Source organism: Aquarana catesbeiana, linkage group LG06 (genome assembly GCF_042186555.1).
Source record: "Aquarana catesbeiana isolate 2022-GZ linkage group LG06, ASM4218655v1, whole genome shotgun sequence".
NCBI classification, from domain to species: Eukaryota; Metazoa; Chordata; class Amphibia; order Anura; family Ranidae; genus Aquarana; species Aquarana catesbeiana.
The window spans coordinates 258,869,124-258,883,976 of record NC_133329.1 but is presented as its reverse complement, the minus strand read 5'-3'; the positions used below and the strand labels follow the sequence as shown (position 1 = coordinate 258,883,976).

The 14,853-nt window shown below is 43.6% G+C and overlaps 1 protein-coding gene across 1 annotated transcript in view; it reads right to left on the bottom strand.

The window, feature by feature from the left end:
* TRPM2 (transient receptor potential cation channel subfamily M member 2) overlaps positions 1-14,853 on the bottom strand; it is a 328,183-nt gene that overhangs the window by 185,444 nt on the left and 127,886 nt on the right. The window contains 1 exon segment of the mRNA XM_073633225.1: positions 13,772-13,952. Within this exon segment, the coding sequence (XP_073489326.1) occupies positions 13,772-13,952 (181 nt within the window).

Here is a 14,853-nt window from a genome sequence, read left to right as displayed (position 1 = left end):
TCCCAGCTCAGCTATCACCTCACGTTGGCGGCGGCGGATCACAACGCCCAGGCTATCCCACGATTACAAATTGTGAGTACTCTCCCCCCCGCTCTCCTGCCTCTGCCTCTCCAGTCAAATCTAAGCCCAGGAGAGAGGAGGATGCCCCAGGTCAGAACACCAGCATACCTTTCATCCTGCCTCCTCCTAATGTACAGCATCCTGCAGCCATTGATAACTTCCCTGCCTCAGACCAGCCCATCTCTGAGCAAACAATGAAAAACATGCTCATCTCCCTTAAACAGACCCTGTACACTGATCTCTCGGCTGCAGTGTCCTCGCTGGCTACTGTAGTACAGCAACAGGACCAGCGTCTGCATTACATAGAAAACAAAATGTCTGATCTCCTCACTGCCCATAATGATACCGTGGAAGTATGCACAGAACATGAGGCAGACTTGCAGACGATCAACCTTAAACTGGCAGATCTCGAAGATCGTTCGCGCAGGAACAATATTAAGTTCCGCAACATACCCGAATCGGTACCGCAACCTGATCTGGTGCGATTCCTGCAATCTCTAATGCGAGCGCTAGTACCTGAGTTATCCGATAGAGATCTGGAAATTGATAGAGCCCATAGGCTCCCAAAGCCATCTCACCTCCCACCTGAGAAGTCTCGAGATGTATTAGCACGCATACATTTCTACAGCACTAAGGAAAAAGTGATGTTTGCCGCCAAGAGGTCCCCAAACCTTCCTGATCCGTTCACTGCAATTGCGCTGTACACAGATCTATCTAAGGCAACTATGGAGAATCGTCGACAACTCGCCACGATCACTAAAGCACTCCAAAACCACCATATACAGTACAAATGGGGGTTTCCCACTAAATTGCTGATCACATACCAGGGCACAACCCATGCTGTGCGCACGCTGCAAGCTGGCCTACAACTTCTGTGGCTCTGGCGCATAATCCCTGAGGAAACTCCACGTCCTCCTCCTTCACCTCCTTCGCAAATGGAAGCTGACTGGTTACTTCAAGATGCCTGAATTATCCCGTCCGCACATTTGACCCTACTTTATACAAAGCCGGGCTGCAGCGGATTACTGCCTCTCCCAAGCCTCTCTTTCACTCCACTGGCTCTGTGTTCCGAGACGCCACTGGAGGAAATCCCCCCCGTTTCAAGTTGTTAGCAATTACTCTGCACATTGAACCCGTATTCCTAACGGGCTCTTCTTTTTTATTCCCTGCCCTGTTCCACACCAGCATCCCGCTGATTTTTGCTTACTACCACAGCCCGCATATAGGCGAACCGAAATATCCTGTTCCCCCTGGGCCACACCCCTCAGCCATTACCTGATTCTATCAGAGAAACCCCATACCTACTATTGTAGTCCTGCCATAAAGAATTACCGCTGACTGCCTTACAATGCTGATAAAACTGACATCCCTGAATGTCAAGGGCCTGAACAGCCCACACAAACGAGCCAATCTACAAAAAGAACTGACAAAACAACATGCAGACATTGCATTCCTACAGGAGACGCACTTTGCGGAATCCAAAACCCCCTAAGTTTAGACTTAAGGGATATAACACTGTCTTCTTCGCCTCGGGCCCAAAGAAGAAAAATGGAGTGATGACAGTTGTCCGAGACACCCTTCAGTTCCAGCACCATCACACCTATGCTGATCCGCAGGGCCGATACCTGATACTCATCTGTACCGTTGCTCAAACCACCTACACCTTGGTCAATATATATGGACCTAATTCCAGACAACTCCGCTTCTTCAACGCCTCTACAAGAAGGTCAACAGCCTGCGCAAAGGAATCATAATAATGGGAGGCGACCTCAATATAGTTGGCGATCCCTCCATAGATGCCTCTACTACCAAAGGCCAAAGCCGGCCGGCTTTGAACCCCCTACTCCACGACCTAGATCTCTTTGATGTGTGGAGAGCACAACATGGCTCAGAACGCGACTACACGTACTTTTCTCACTCACAGCTATCTTACTCAAGACTTGACGCCTTCATAGTAGATAAATGGACCCTACAAAACGTCACGCAATCTGACATTGGCCTAATATCACGGTCAGACCATGCCCCTATTTCCATTTCCCTGGGCAATCAATGACCTGGACCTCCGAGACTTTGGAGACTAGACCCCTCCTTGTTAGAACACCCTAAAGTCCGACAAGAAATTGAAGCCGAGCACCACTCCTTCTTCGAACAAAATGAACTGCCTGACACTGACAAATTTGTACTCTGGTCAACATACAAAGCATACCTTCGAGGAATTTTTATAAAAATGAGTAAAAGAGTGAGACGCCTGAGGACCCAGCAGATTGACGAGGTCATGTCCCAAATATCTAACATAGAAAAAAACAAACAAATCCTCTCCCTCTCACACACAAGCCACCCAGCTCCTGGAGCTCCGACAGAAGTTACGCGCTCTCCTACTCCACAAATTTGAGCACAACTTTAAATTCTCGAAGGCCAATTACTATGCCCTAGGCAACAGAGCCGGGTCAATCCTAGCAAAAAAAGTTAAGGCCCAACGTATGAAAGCCAAAATTCTATCTCTCCATCACCCTACTTCAAAACGACTCTTAACCAACCCTCAGGAAATTGCTAACGCATTCAGTGAATATTATGCATCCCTAAATAATCTAAAACATGACCCTCTCACCCCACAACCAACTGCAGAACAAATACAAAACTTTCTCACCCCGATAAATCTCCCCAAAATCTCTAAGTCCCAATTCGACTATATCTCTAAACCATTCACTCCAGAGGAAGTCCTTAGAGCAATCAAGGCTCTCCCTCTGCATAAAGCTCCAGGAGAGGATGGCTTCACCAATGTCTTTTACAAAAAATTTGCCGACACCTTAGTCCCTAGACTGACAGACCTCTTCAATGCTGCTGGCTCCTCGGGCTCCCTACCTACTGATATGTTAAGGTCAATCATATCCACCATCCCAAAGCCTGGGAAGGATACCTCTGTTGCCTCTAACTATAGACCAATATCGCTCTTTAACACCGATATCAAGCTACTTGCTAAAGTTATTGCCAACAGACTGATGGTGTTCCTCCCTGAGCTAGTACACCAGGTTGGGTTCGTCCCGGGTAGACAAGCCCCTGACGCAACCAGGAGAGTCCTCAACCTCATTCAACATGCCGCACTCACTCTCACGCCTTCTCTGCTATTATCCCTTGATGCAGAGAAGGCGTTTGATAGAGTCCACTGGTCTTTTCTTCAAGCAGTGTTGACTAAATTTGGTATTACAGGGTGGTTTCAAGCTGTAATTTTGTCCCTATACTCCAACCCATCAGCTAAAGTACTCACGGGAGGGACTCTATCCACCCCTTTCGAGATTACCAACGGCACACGACAGGGGTGCCCCCTCTCCCCACTTATCTTTACCTTGCTGATGGAACCCTTGGCATCCAAAATTAGATCCGATCCACTAATAACAGGTATTCCCCATGATGGCACAGATCACAAAATTAGCTTATTTGCCGATGACGTGATCCTGATGATCACTAATCCCATTCAGTCCATACAAAAAATTCAAGACACCCTCCACCAATTTAGCTCCGTATCCTACTATAAACTAAATACCACAAAATCTACACTCCTTCCCATACTCCTGCCACCACAAATGACTGCCCGGTTGAAATCTACCTTGCCCTACATGTGGGCGAGCACATCTATCTCATATTTGGGAATTCAGATTTCCCCCAACCCAAAACGACTGATTGACTTAAACTACCTTACCTTCTCTCGAAACTTACCTGCCCTACTAAAATCTCTGCGCAGCACAGGCCTCTCTACTTTAGGTCGTATAGCTTCCTTTAAAATGATCATACTGCCCAAGCTGCTTTACTTATTCCGAACACTCATTCTGCCTCTTCCCCGCTCTCTCCTGTCCTCAATCCAAAGTCAACTGACCAAATATATTTGGAATTCTAAACCACCTAGATGTGCTGGCTACATTCTCACTAGACGCCAGGACCAAGGGGGAATGGGCTTACCCAATATCGACAACTACTACTATGCCTCAGTCTTAGACCAAATTTACTATTGGTGGCATCCTACACCCGAAAAATATGGTCCGGCATAGAAGCTTCTTACGCACAACCCGCTACCTTGACAGACTACCTCCTACTAATGGCAGCTGGATACTCTCCGGCCCCTCGGAAAATTAACCCAATGATATCTGCCTCCATGTTGGCTTCGAGAAAACTTTTAAATATTTACCCGCAAAACTCACCTAGTAGAACTCTACCGATACCATTAAAAGCCATATCCCTCTGCATCCCTGATCTGAACCTCTCCAAGTGGCAATCTGCTGGTACTCTGACCATTGGCGACTTGAGAGGTCATGGTTCGCTGCTTACATTTGAATCTCTCCAAGTCAAATTCAAACTCCCAAGCTCAGAAGCTTTCACATAAATGCGAATCTCACACTTCCTAAACCTTGTTAAACTACCCTCCACAGTGAATATCCCTGTACCAATCTACCACTACTACTCCACTACTCCATGCCCCAGTAGAGGTATCTCCCTGATGTACTCATGTCTCAGCGACACTCGACCGTGCTCCCAAGTGCACTCCCTAAACAAATGGGCGGAGGAGTTGAAAGTCCCCCTCACGCAAACCCAGTGGCAACGAGCATTCACAGAAACTCATAAAGCGTCTCGCTGCTCAAACCACTGGGAATCCTACCAAAAGACCATCCACAGATGGTATCTCACCCCCTACCGACTGTCTAAAATGTATCCAGGCCAATCATCATCCTGCTGGAGAAATTGCGGCAGTATTGGCTCCATTGCACATACGCTGTGGTTTTGCAAATCCTTGAGCTCTTTCTGGAACCAAGTATTTGCTCTGATCTCCTCCATCACTGGGATTTCATGTTCCCCGACTCCTGCCCTGGCTCTCTTACACATTGGCATAGAAAAATTTCCACCTCAAGCTAGATGTGTAATTCTCCACCTACTATATGCCGCCAAATTAAACATCACCAGACTATGGAAAACCACCACAGTCCCCTCCATTTCTAGTACTGTCGCTGATTTCAACTTCCAGTGTGAAATGGAAAGGATAGTGGCTAGGAAAAATTTAACTGTCCGAAAACATATGGCTTTGTGGTCACTCTGGTTACGACACCCAAAATGTACTGTTCAAGTGTAACTGAATTGATATGAACATTTCTGTCTTTATCTCTGGTCAGCTGGTGCCCTGCCCCCCCCACCTCCCTATAACCCAATTCCTTTCTCCCCCTCCCCATCCCACCCCCTCTCCATCTAGATTCTCTCCTTACTCGACTACCTGCTTCAGCCAACCCATTTGAAATGTTGCTGTTTACTTTTATTTTACACAATGTTATCTGTAAAAATAGCTTGTTTCTAGATGGAACATCTGTTCCTGCTAATACTATTGGTTTGGTCATGACATGTATGTACCTTTTTCTGAAAATCCGATAAAGAATTATTAATTGAAAAAAAAAAAAAAGAAGTTGAGTGCACATGCTCTGCATCATATCCAGAGGCTGTCTTTGGGAAATAGGCGTATGAGTGCTGCCAGCATTGCTGCAGAGGTTGAAGGGGTGGGGGGTCAGCCTGTCAGTGCTCAGACCATACGATGCACACTGCATTAAATTGGTCTGCATGGCTGTCATCCCAGAAGGACTTCTTTTCTAAAAATGATGCACAAGAAAGCCTGCAAACAGTTTGCAGAAAACACGCAGAATAAGTACATGGATTACTGGAACCATGTCCCGTGGTCTGATAAGACCAAGATAAACTTAGTTGGTTCAGATGGTGTGAAGCATGTGTGATGGCAACCAGGTGAGGAGTACTAAGACAAGTGAGTCTTGCCTAGAGTCAAGCATGGTGGTGGGAGTGTCATGGTCTTCAGTGTCGTCACATGAAAAGATATAATCCACTCAGCACTTCAGCGAATGCACAAAGCGAAAATATACACCAGACTTCTGCAGAACACTAAACAGACTACAGGTGACCTGATTCTCCATCAAACTTTTTCATCTCTGATTCAGGCTTCCTCTCAATTTCACCACTCTGTATCATGCATTCCCTACTTTTCCTTCTCACAGTTGCATCCTCTCTCCTTAAATTCTCACTCCTTCACCCATCTTCTCCACCTCACAGCTTATATATATCACCCTCACTCCTGTCTTCACCTTATTACTGCACTTATCAGCTCCTGATAATTCTGAACCCATATACCAATAAAACCTGCAGGCCACTGGAACGTGTCCCCCCACATAAGTCACACTCCCATATCACCTCTCTCACCCTTCTGCTTCTCCTAACTTCTGAAGATATTTCCCCAAATCCTGGCCTGCCATCATTTAGCTTTGGCCAACATACCCAGCACCCCCCATCCTCTGATAGCAGCCGCAATCCACACAATCTCATTTCTATTCCTCTTCAGCCTAGAACCAGCCTCCACTTCTCCTGTGCCTTTTGGAATGCCCACTCTGTTTGTAACAAACTCACCATCGTCCATGACCTATTTATCACAAACTCCCTGAACCTACTTGCAATTACTGAGACCTGGATTCAAGAATCTGACCTTCCTTCTCCTGCTTCTCTCTCCTATCGTGGCCTCCTGTGGACTCACTCTCCCAGGCCCAGTGGACGGAAAGGAGGTGGTGTTGGAATCCTCCTATCCCTTTAAAGCACTTTTCAGGTTCTTCATCCACCCTCCTCTATGTCTCTCTCTTCATTTGAGGCTCACTGTATTTGTCTATTTTCTCCAGTTTCATTGAGAATTGCTGTGATCTATCGGCCCCCTGGACCGGTATCAAACTTCCTTGACGACTTCTCTGCCTGGCTACCCTACTTTCTCTCTTCTGAAATTCCAACAATCATTCTTGGTGACTTCAACATCCCTGTTAATCTTAACACTCCCGCTACTTCTAAGCTGCTGAGCCTAACCTCCTCTTTTGACCTAAAACAATGGACAAGCGCTTCTACTCACTCTGTTGGCAACTGTCTTGACCTCATATTCTCCTACCTATGCACTCCGCACAACCTCTCCAATATTCCTTTTCCTCTCTCTGATCACCACCTTATTAGTTTCACTCTCTCCTTGTCTGCCTCCTCCTTGCCTTCCAACTGCCAAACTATTACCCATAGAAACCTTCGCCATCTTAAGCCTTCTTTTCTTTTTTTCTGCTACAGATTGTCTCTACGACAAAATCTCATCCATGTCCTGCCCCAACTTGGCCACTTTTGTCTACAATAGTTCACTGTCATCCACCCTGGATACCTTCCCCCCCTTCACTATGCACAGAATCAGGCCCCGACCGCTACAACCCTGGCAGACAGACAATACCAGAAGCCTCAAAAAATGTAGCTGAGTTCTTGAGCGTTTGTGGCGTAAAAGTCACAGCAAGATTTCAGCCAATATAAATCTGCCCTCCAAAAATACCATTCCTGCCTCCACACTGTCAAACAGACCTACTTATCACTCTCATTAACACCCTCTCACACATTCCCCGTCAACTCTTTTCTAACTTTACCACTCTACTTCTTCCTCCATTACCCCCACCCACTAACTTACTCACTGCCCAGGAGATTGCTAATCACTTCAAAAATAAGATTGAGACAATTCGTCTTGAGATCTCCGCTCTACAGATATCTCCCTCATTTTACACTCCTTGTCCTCCTGCACAATCAGTACTTCCCTATTTTAACCCAGCTACTATAGAGGAAGTCACTAAACTTTTTTCTAATGCCCACCTAACCTCCTGCCCCCTGGACCCTGTTCCTTCTCAAATACTACAGTCACCATCTGACTCAAACCTACACTCCTTAACTCATATCTTCAACCTCTCCCTCTCTACTGGCATCTTCCCCAACCCTCTAAAACATGCGCTAGTCACTCTCATACCAAAAAAGGCCTCACTAGACCCCACCAATCTTAACAACCTAAGACCCATCTCTTTACTCCCTTTTGCCTCCAAACTCCTTGAACGTTTAGTCTACAATCAACTGGGCGACCACCTCATTGAGAATAACCTTCTTGATCCCCTTCAGTTTGAATTTCGCCCACAGCCCTCCAAGAAACTGCCCTCCTAAAACTCACAAACGACTTACTAACAGCCTAAACCAACGGTCATTATTCCATACTCTTACTCTTGGACCTTTCTGCTGCCTGTGATACAGTTGCCAACCCCTCCTCCTCAAAAAACTCAATTTGCTTGGTCTTCATGGCTGCACTCTCCGTTGGTTCATATCTTACCTATCTCATCATACCTTCAGTGTCACTTACAACTCCACTTCCTCTTCTCCAACTCCTCTTATCGTTGGGGTCCCCCAAGGTTCTGTCCTTGGACCTCTACTATTCTCAATCTACACATCCTCCATGGGTCAGCAGATAGCCTCCCATGACTTTCACTACCATTTATATGCTGAGGACACCCAGATCTATCTCTCTGCCCCTCAGCTCACCCCATCAGTCTCCTCACACATCACTGATCTACTAACAGCCTGGATGTCAAACTACTTCCTCAAACTGAATCTATCTAAAACTGAGCTCTTAATATTTCCTCCCCCATGTGCCCCTTCCCCTGACTTCTCTGTCAAGATCAATGGCACATCTATCAGTCCGTCCCCGCATGCCAGGGTGCTAGGGGTAACCTTAGACTCTGAACTGTCCTTTCAGGCCCACATACAATCCCTGTCAAAATCATGCCGCCTTAGCCTCCACAACATTTCCAGAATACACCCCTTTTTAACTAATGACACCACCAAGCTTCTAATTCACTCCCTGGTCATCTCTCGCCTCGATTACTGCAACTCCCTCCTCATTGGATTATCTTTACATAGACTATCCCCCCTTCAGTCCATAATGAATGCCGCTGCAAGACTTATCCACCTTACTAAGCATTCAGTGTCCTCCACCCCTCTCTGCCAATCCCTCCCCTGGCTTCCACTCACCCAACGAATAAAATTCAAAGTACTAACAATAATTTACAAAGCCAGCCATAACTTTGCCCCCAGCTACATCACTAACCTAGTCCCAAAATACCAACCAAGCCGCTCTCTTCGGTAATCCCAAGACCTCCTACTCTCTAGCTCCCTTGTCACCTCCTCCCATGCTGGCCTCCAGGATTTCTCCAGAGCTTCTCCCATCCTTTGGAACTCCCTACCCCAATCTGTCCGACTGTCCCCTAATCTATGCATCTTTAGGCGATCCCTGAAAACCCTTCTCTTCAAAGAAGCCTATCCTGATTCTAACTAACACTGTTTTACTTCCTCCATCAGCTCATACCCCCCACAGCTATTACCTTTTGTATCAATTGACCCTTCCTTTTTAGATTGTTAGCTCTAACGAGCAGGGCCCTCTGATTCCTCTTGTACCAAATTGTAATATAACTGTAATGTCTGCTCTCATGTTGTAAAGCGCTGCGCAAACTGTTGCCGCTATATAAAACCTGTATAATAACATAATAATATAATAAAATATTTACAAAAACGCCTCTATTAGATCCCCATTGCAAGTAATCCCCCAGGCTTCCTCTTGTTTGTGGCACAAACTTTCTCTTAAAATGTCAAAAGTTCCACAAAAAAGCTTACCGCACGTAGCCCAGAACGTTCTATATAGTGTAGTACTTTTTTGCCAAATTTTATAGCCTAAAAATATAGCCTAAAACGCTGCAGCATACAAAAATGCAAAATACAAAAATACAATGCAAAAATACATGTAAAAGCAAACATTGAACTCGCCAGACTTACAAAGATGGTCACCGTTCCGAAAATCGGAAACAGCGGTGTGACGTCAGCATTTAGGCCCCTCCCAACGTGTTTTGTGCAAACGCATGTCCTAAGGGGAGACGCCTTTCATTTATAATAAAAAAGTTATAACATTTTGTCTAAATCCATCTGCTTTAATGCATCTGTAATATCTCTAAAATGCAAAAAGGTGAGCCAAGAAAAGAAGTATGCAAAGGCTGCTAAACAGGAGTGCTGAGATGAGTCCTCTACTAATAACATCCAGAGGGAGACTTCATAAGCCATTATAGCAAGGATAAAGCAGAGTCAACTAAAGAGCACAGCCTTTTACAAACTGCATATGAGGTGATTTGTATTCATGTACATTGGCTTCACGGTCTGTGTCTGTCATTTAATTAGCTCAGGTCTATAAACCAGTGTGAGCAGATGGTGATAGTGATATTCAAATTACAATATTATAGCTATACTATGTTTTATATCTGTTTTATTTGCATCTTGCTTAACAATAAAACAATAACTAACAGATAAAAAAGAATTAGCTCCTTAGAGGGATTTTGAAGTAGTAGGGGTCTTTTTATACTTGTTGCATGGTTTACCACCTTTAACAGGTTTAAAAATGGGGTGAATAGAGGTGCACCATTTATATAGTGAGATAAATATAGAAGGGTTGAACTACTAAAGTAAAATATACTGTACACAGCACTTACCCTTATGTGACAGCAAAATAAATAAATGAATAAAGTATATAATATATAAAATACAATTAATTCACTAAGGTGGTATAAAAAGTGTAGAATGTGCCATATACAGTACAGTATATAAATCCATAGCATATTGTAAGGTGCACTTAATCAATAAATATAGTCCATAATATGTTGTATAACGTGTGATTAATCCACACTTCATCTACCATGTGACTGCTTCACACAAAAAACAGGTGATCCAAGTGTTCTGCTTCACATATCACACAATGCATGCCTTGCATTAAGGTAAAAAAATGTTTAGGTGTCAGCATCCCCCCTCACCCTCCTTTTTACTTACCTGAGCCCTCATTCGATCCAACACCATGCACATCTGCAGCTCTTCTCTCCCCTTACTTCCACTTCTCCCTGGCTTTGCTGCAGCACTGGGAGCCATTGGCCCCTGGTGTTGTCAATCAAAGCCAGTGACGAGGGAGCAGGGGATGGGGCTGAGTCCCACTGTTTGTGTAAATGAACACAGCAGCGGGGCTCGGGTGTAAGCACGCATGAGTGCCCCCTGTGATAGACTTACCCGGGACAGAGGCTTTTGGAGGGGACTGAATGCTACCCTCTTGCTTACCAACTATGGGCCCTGGCATTTGAGGAAGGTACAAGCATTTAGGAAGATATTTTGTTATGTAATGCAAAAGGCCATGATGTTCTCTGCCAGTGTGGGACTCATAGCAGATGTATGTGAAAGGAATACTGATGAATGAGATCTGGAAAGCCCTGGGTCTCCTGTTGTCTAATAGTCTGGAGGGTCTTTCACCCATTGTTAATTGTGCTCATTAACACACCTTTATCACCTAGCAAACTATTGGGGCATGTTTTCTACTTATGTGTATTGTATGTTGTGAGTTAGGAGATGGCATGGCTGACCTGAAAGGGTATATCTCTGAGTCTGGGTAAATGATTAGTTAATTAGCTCATGTTAATTAGGTTTCTGGTTACAGTTCGTATTGTCATCCTGATGTATATATTTGTGTGAGTTCTCAAATAAATCAGTTCATGTTCAGCAGCCAAAACGAGTACTGTCTAGTTCTTGGTTGTCAGAGATTTGGAATATCTGATATCTATATTCAGACTGGAGGAAGCGGTATATGACGAAAGCACTTAAGCAGAGTGTGGGACATTTTGTTACTCCCCCATGGGAAGCGCTTCCCATGGGGACACTGAACAGAGGGGAGGGGCCAGAAGCGCCAGCAGGGGACCCGAAAAGAGGAGGTTTGCGACCACTTTGTGCAACTCCATTGCACAGAGCAGGCAAGTATAGACATGTTTGTTATTTTAAAAAAAATTACCTTTAAAATCACTTTAAAGCCTAAGCCCAGGTTTCTTTGACTTTAAAGCTGGGTTCACAAATAAGCAGCATGCGGCTCACTGCAGGGGTCTGGTGCATCCCCATTCACCGTTTCATATCCGATTTCAGCCCAAATTTTTGGCTGAATTCGGACCGCAAATGGACCAAAAGACGCACAGGACCCCTGTGCAAATTTGCACCAGAGCCGCAGCGGAGAGAGAGCCGGTCACTATCTCCTGCTATTGCGAATTGGATGTGGGGAACCCAGCCTAAATAATGGACTAAGCTGGTCCAAATTAACTATTTGCTTTACTAGCAGATGCGCCTGTATAAACTATATTTAGCATCAGCTACCTACACTATATGGCACTGCTTTCTGGATCAGGACTTACCACCCTACTTCCATAACAAAATTGAGAAAATTCTTGATTCCAGGATATTTAGGAGCAAATTACAATATTTGGTTCAGATTAAGAACCAGATCCAAAATACTTTACTAATCCCAACAGGGAAATTATTATGGGAAGGATATGGGCCAGGAGAAAATTCTTGGAACATTCAGGGTCTGTCCTGGAAGGAGGGGAGTACTATCAGGATCTGGATCTGAGCCCAGGACCTCTATTGCGTCTGGCAATAGACGCAATAAAGGTCATTTGAAATTCTGGACAGCTCCCTGCCTGATCCCTTGGACAACCTTACTTTATATTTTGTTTCTGTTGAACCTTCAACTCCCATGAACCTCCTATTTAAGCCATTCCACTCCTGTTTCTTCACTATCACTCATTAGCGACCTTTGTTTTTTTATCAACTACGCTTCTGTCCGATCCCAACTTGATACCCACTCATTATTAGATTAAATTATTTAGATTTTTAGCTTATTCATCTACAACTTATTGTAATCTCAACCTGCTATCACCCATTACCAACCTTTAGCTTTTACATCAACTAAGCTTCCACTTGATCCCAAGCTGGCACATCTGTTAGAAGACCGCTGCTTACCTCCTGGTGGGTGATCCTGCAGACCATGACCTGGCACTAGCAGGCTGTGAAACATCTCTACCATCAGGAACTTTGATGAAAACCAGTTAGTGCGTAGACCCTTGTGCCTCAGGTGAGCCCATACCACCTACTAGACGGACCTGCTTGTGTATTTAACCTGCTGGTTATTGTGTGAAACTTTCTACTGCTATAGCTAATGGTCTCCAAACCTAACCCCTGGCTGTGATACTGAGGTTGTGACATCATCCGCCTGCCTCTCTACCTAAGCCAATGAGAGTAAGCCCACAGGAATGCTCCATTTGAGTGGCTGAGCAGCAGTCAGCAAATAGTTAGTTTCGACCACCTTGGTTCAAATTAACTATTTGTAGTCAAAAGAAACCTTGAGTTCAGCTTTAACTTTCCTTTTCCCTATTGTGGTTAAGCAAACTCATCAGGTGGTAATGACCTCCTCTTATAAAGTAGATCTATTGCGTTTATCAGTATTTCTTATGTGTTTTATGAAAAACACAGAGAATGGGAAATTAATGTAGCTTAAAACAATAGAGATTTCTTACAGCATAATCAAAATGATAGTTACTCACTGGTAAAAAAGTGCTTATCCAGAGGAAACTCTCTGTACTTTTTTAGAGCACCTTAAAAGATAAATTGTATTTTTATACATTATATATATTTATTATTGGTTTATTTATTTATTTTGCTGTCACATAGGGGTAATTGCTGTACACATGATTCATGTTAGATTAATGTGATTCACATTAGAGTTACAGCAGCAATGTTTCCATGGAATACCTTTGCCCCCCTATGTACCTTGTGCATTATTTGTTATTCAAACTGAAAACACCATCACTTAATTCACTAAATTAAGTCAACATCTAATTTAAGTCAAGACGCCCCTCATTTAGCAAATTAAACCCTTACATGGCCATACAGTATTCAGCTAGATTTGCTATAGGTGCTTGCCATTTCCTATTGAACTCTTGCTTACCTCCTTTTACTTTTGTCTGCTCTGAAATGAACTTTTCCAGCTTTGCCCGCAGAGTGATTTCAACACCATATCTTCCATTTGTACCATCATCCACAAGAATAAAATGGGAATGGTTATTATCTAAACAGGATAGACTTCCTTGGTTATCTTCATCTATCTGGTATTCAGCTGGAAATGCCCCCTGCATATGTGAAAAAATACAATACATTATGAAAAAAATAAAAAAATGTAAATAAGTAAACTAGGTTTGTAATATGTATGAGAATGCTTCAATATATCAAACCACAAGAGCTCTTCCTTTTTCCACAATGCATCTCAATAATCAGTATGCACGTGGCCACATCTTTCTAAGCAATATAAAGTGTATGTCTAAAGTTAAAAGTTGAGAGCTGTCATTACATGTAGGCTCCATGGTTGTCACCCTGATCCTGGCTTTACTTCCTAGACAGTTACTGATCTGGATCAAGCAGGCAGCCAGTGAAGTTGGAATAATCTGAACTGTTATCCTGCATGGTCAGTGACTCACTAGGTAGTAAGATCAAGAAGAAATCCAAAATTCCCAGACCTTTAAAGACTAGATTTAAAGACTAGAAAGACTAGATTTTTTAGTATCTTCTGTATTATATTATTTTTCTTTTTGAACTACTGACATTGAACCACTGACATCACTTGTTATCTTCAAAGATGATTCCACATATACAGAAGGGCCAATTTAGTTACAAGCATGTGTTTGGATTTTTGTTGGAAGACCGCACAAACATGCAGAGAACAAACATAATTACAGAGGCGCTTAAAGAACTCATATAAGAGTTCACACAACATCTATTTATAAAAAAAATGAAATACAATTTTGGCACTTTGATTATTTATTTGTATCAAATAAAATAAAATGCGAATGAAATGAAATAATAACTTAATTGACACTGTAGGGTGTATTTTTAAAACATTTCCACATCAATTTGCCCAATGAAAGTGCATGTACATTTTTTCTGTGCGAATGGTGAAAAAAATGTATGTTATAAGACTATTTCCTGCACTGGTCGAATATTTTACATAAATGAAAATTACTGCTTTTGGTCACT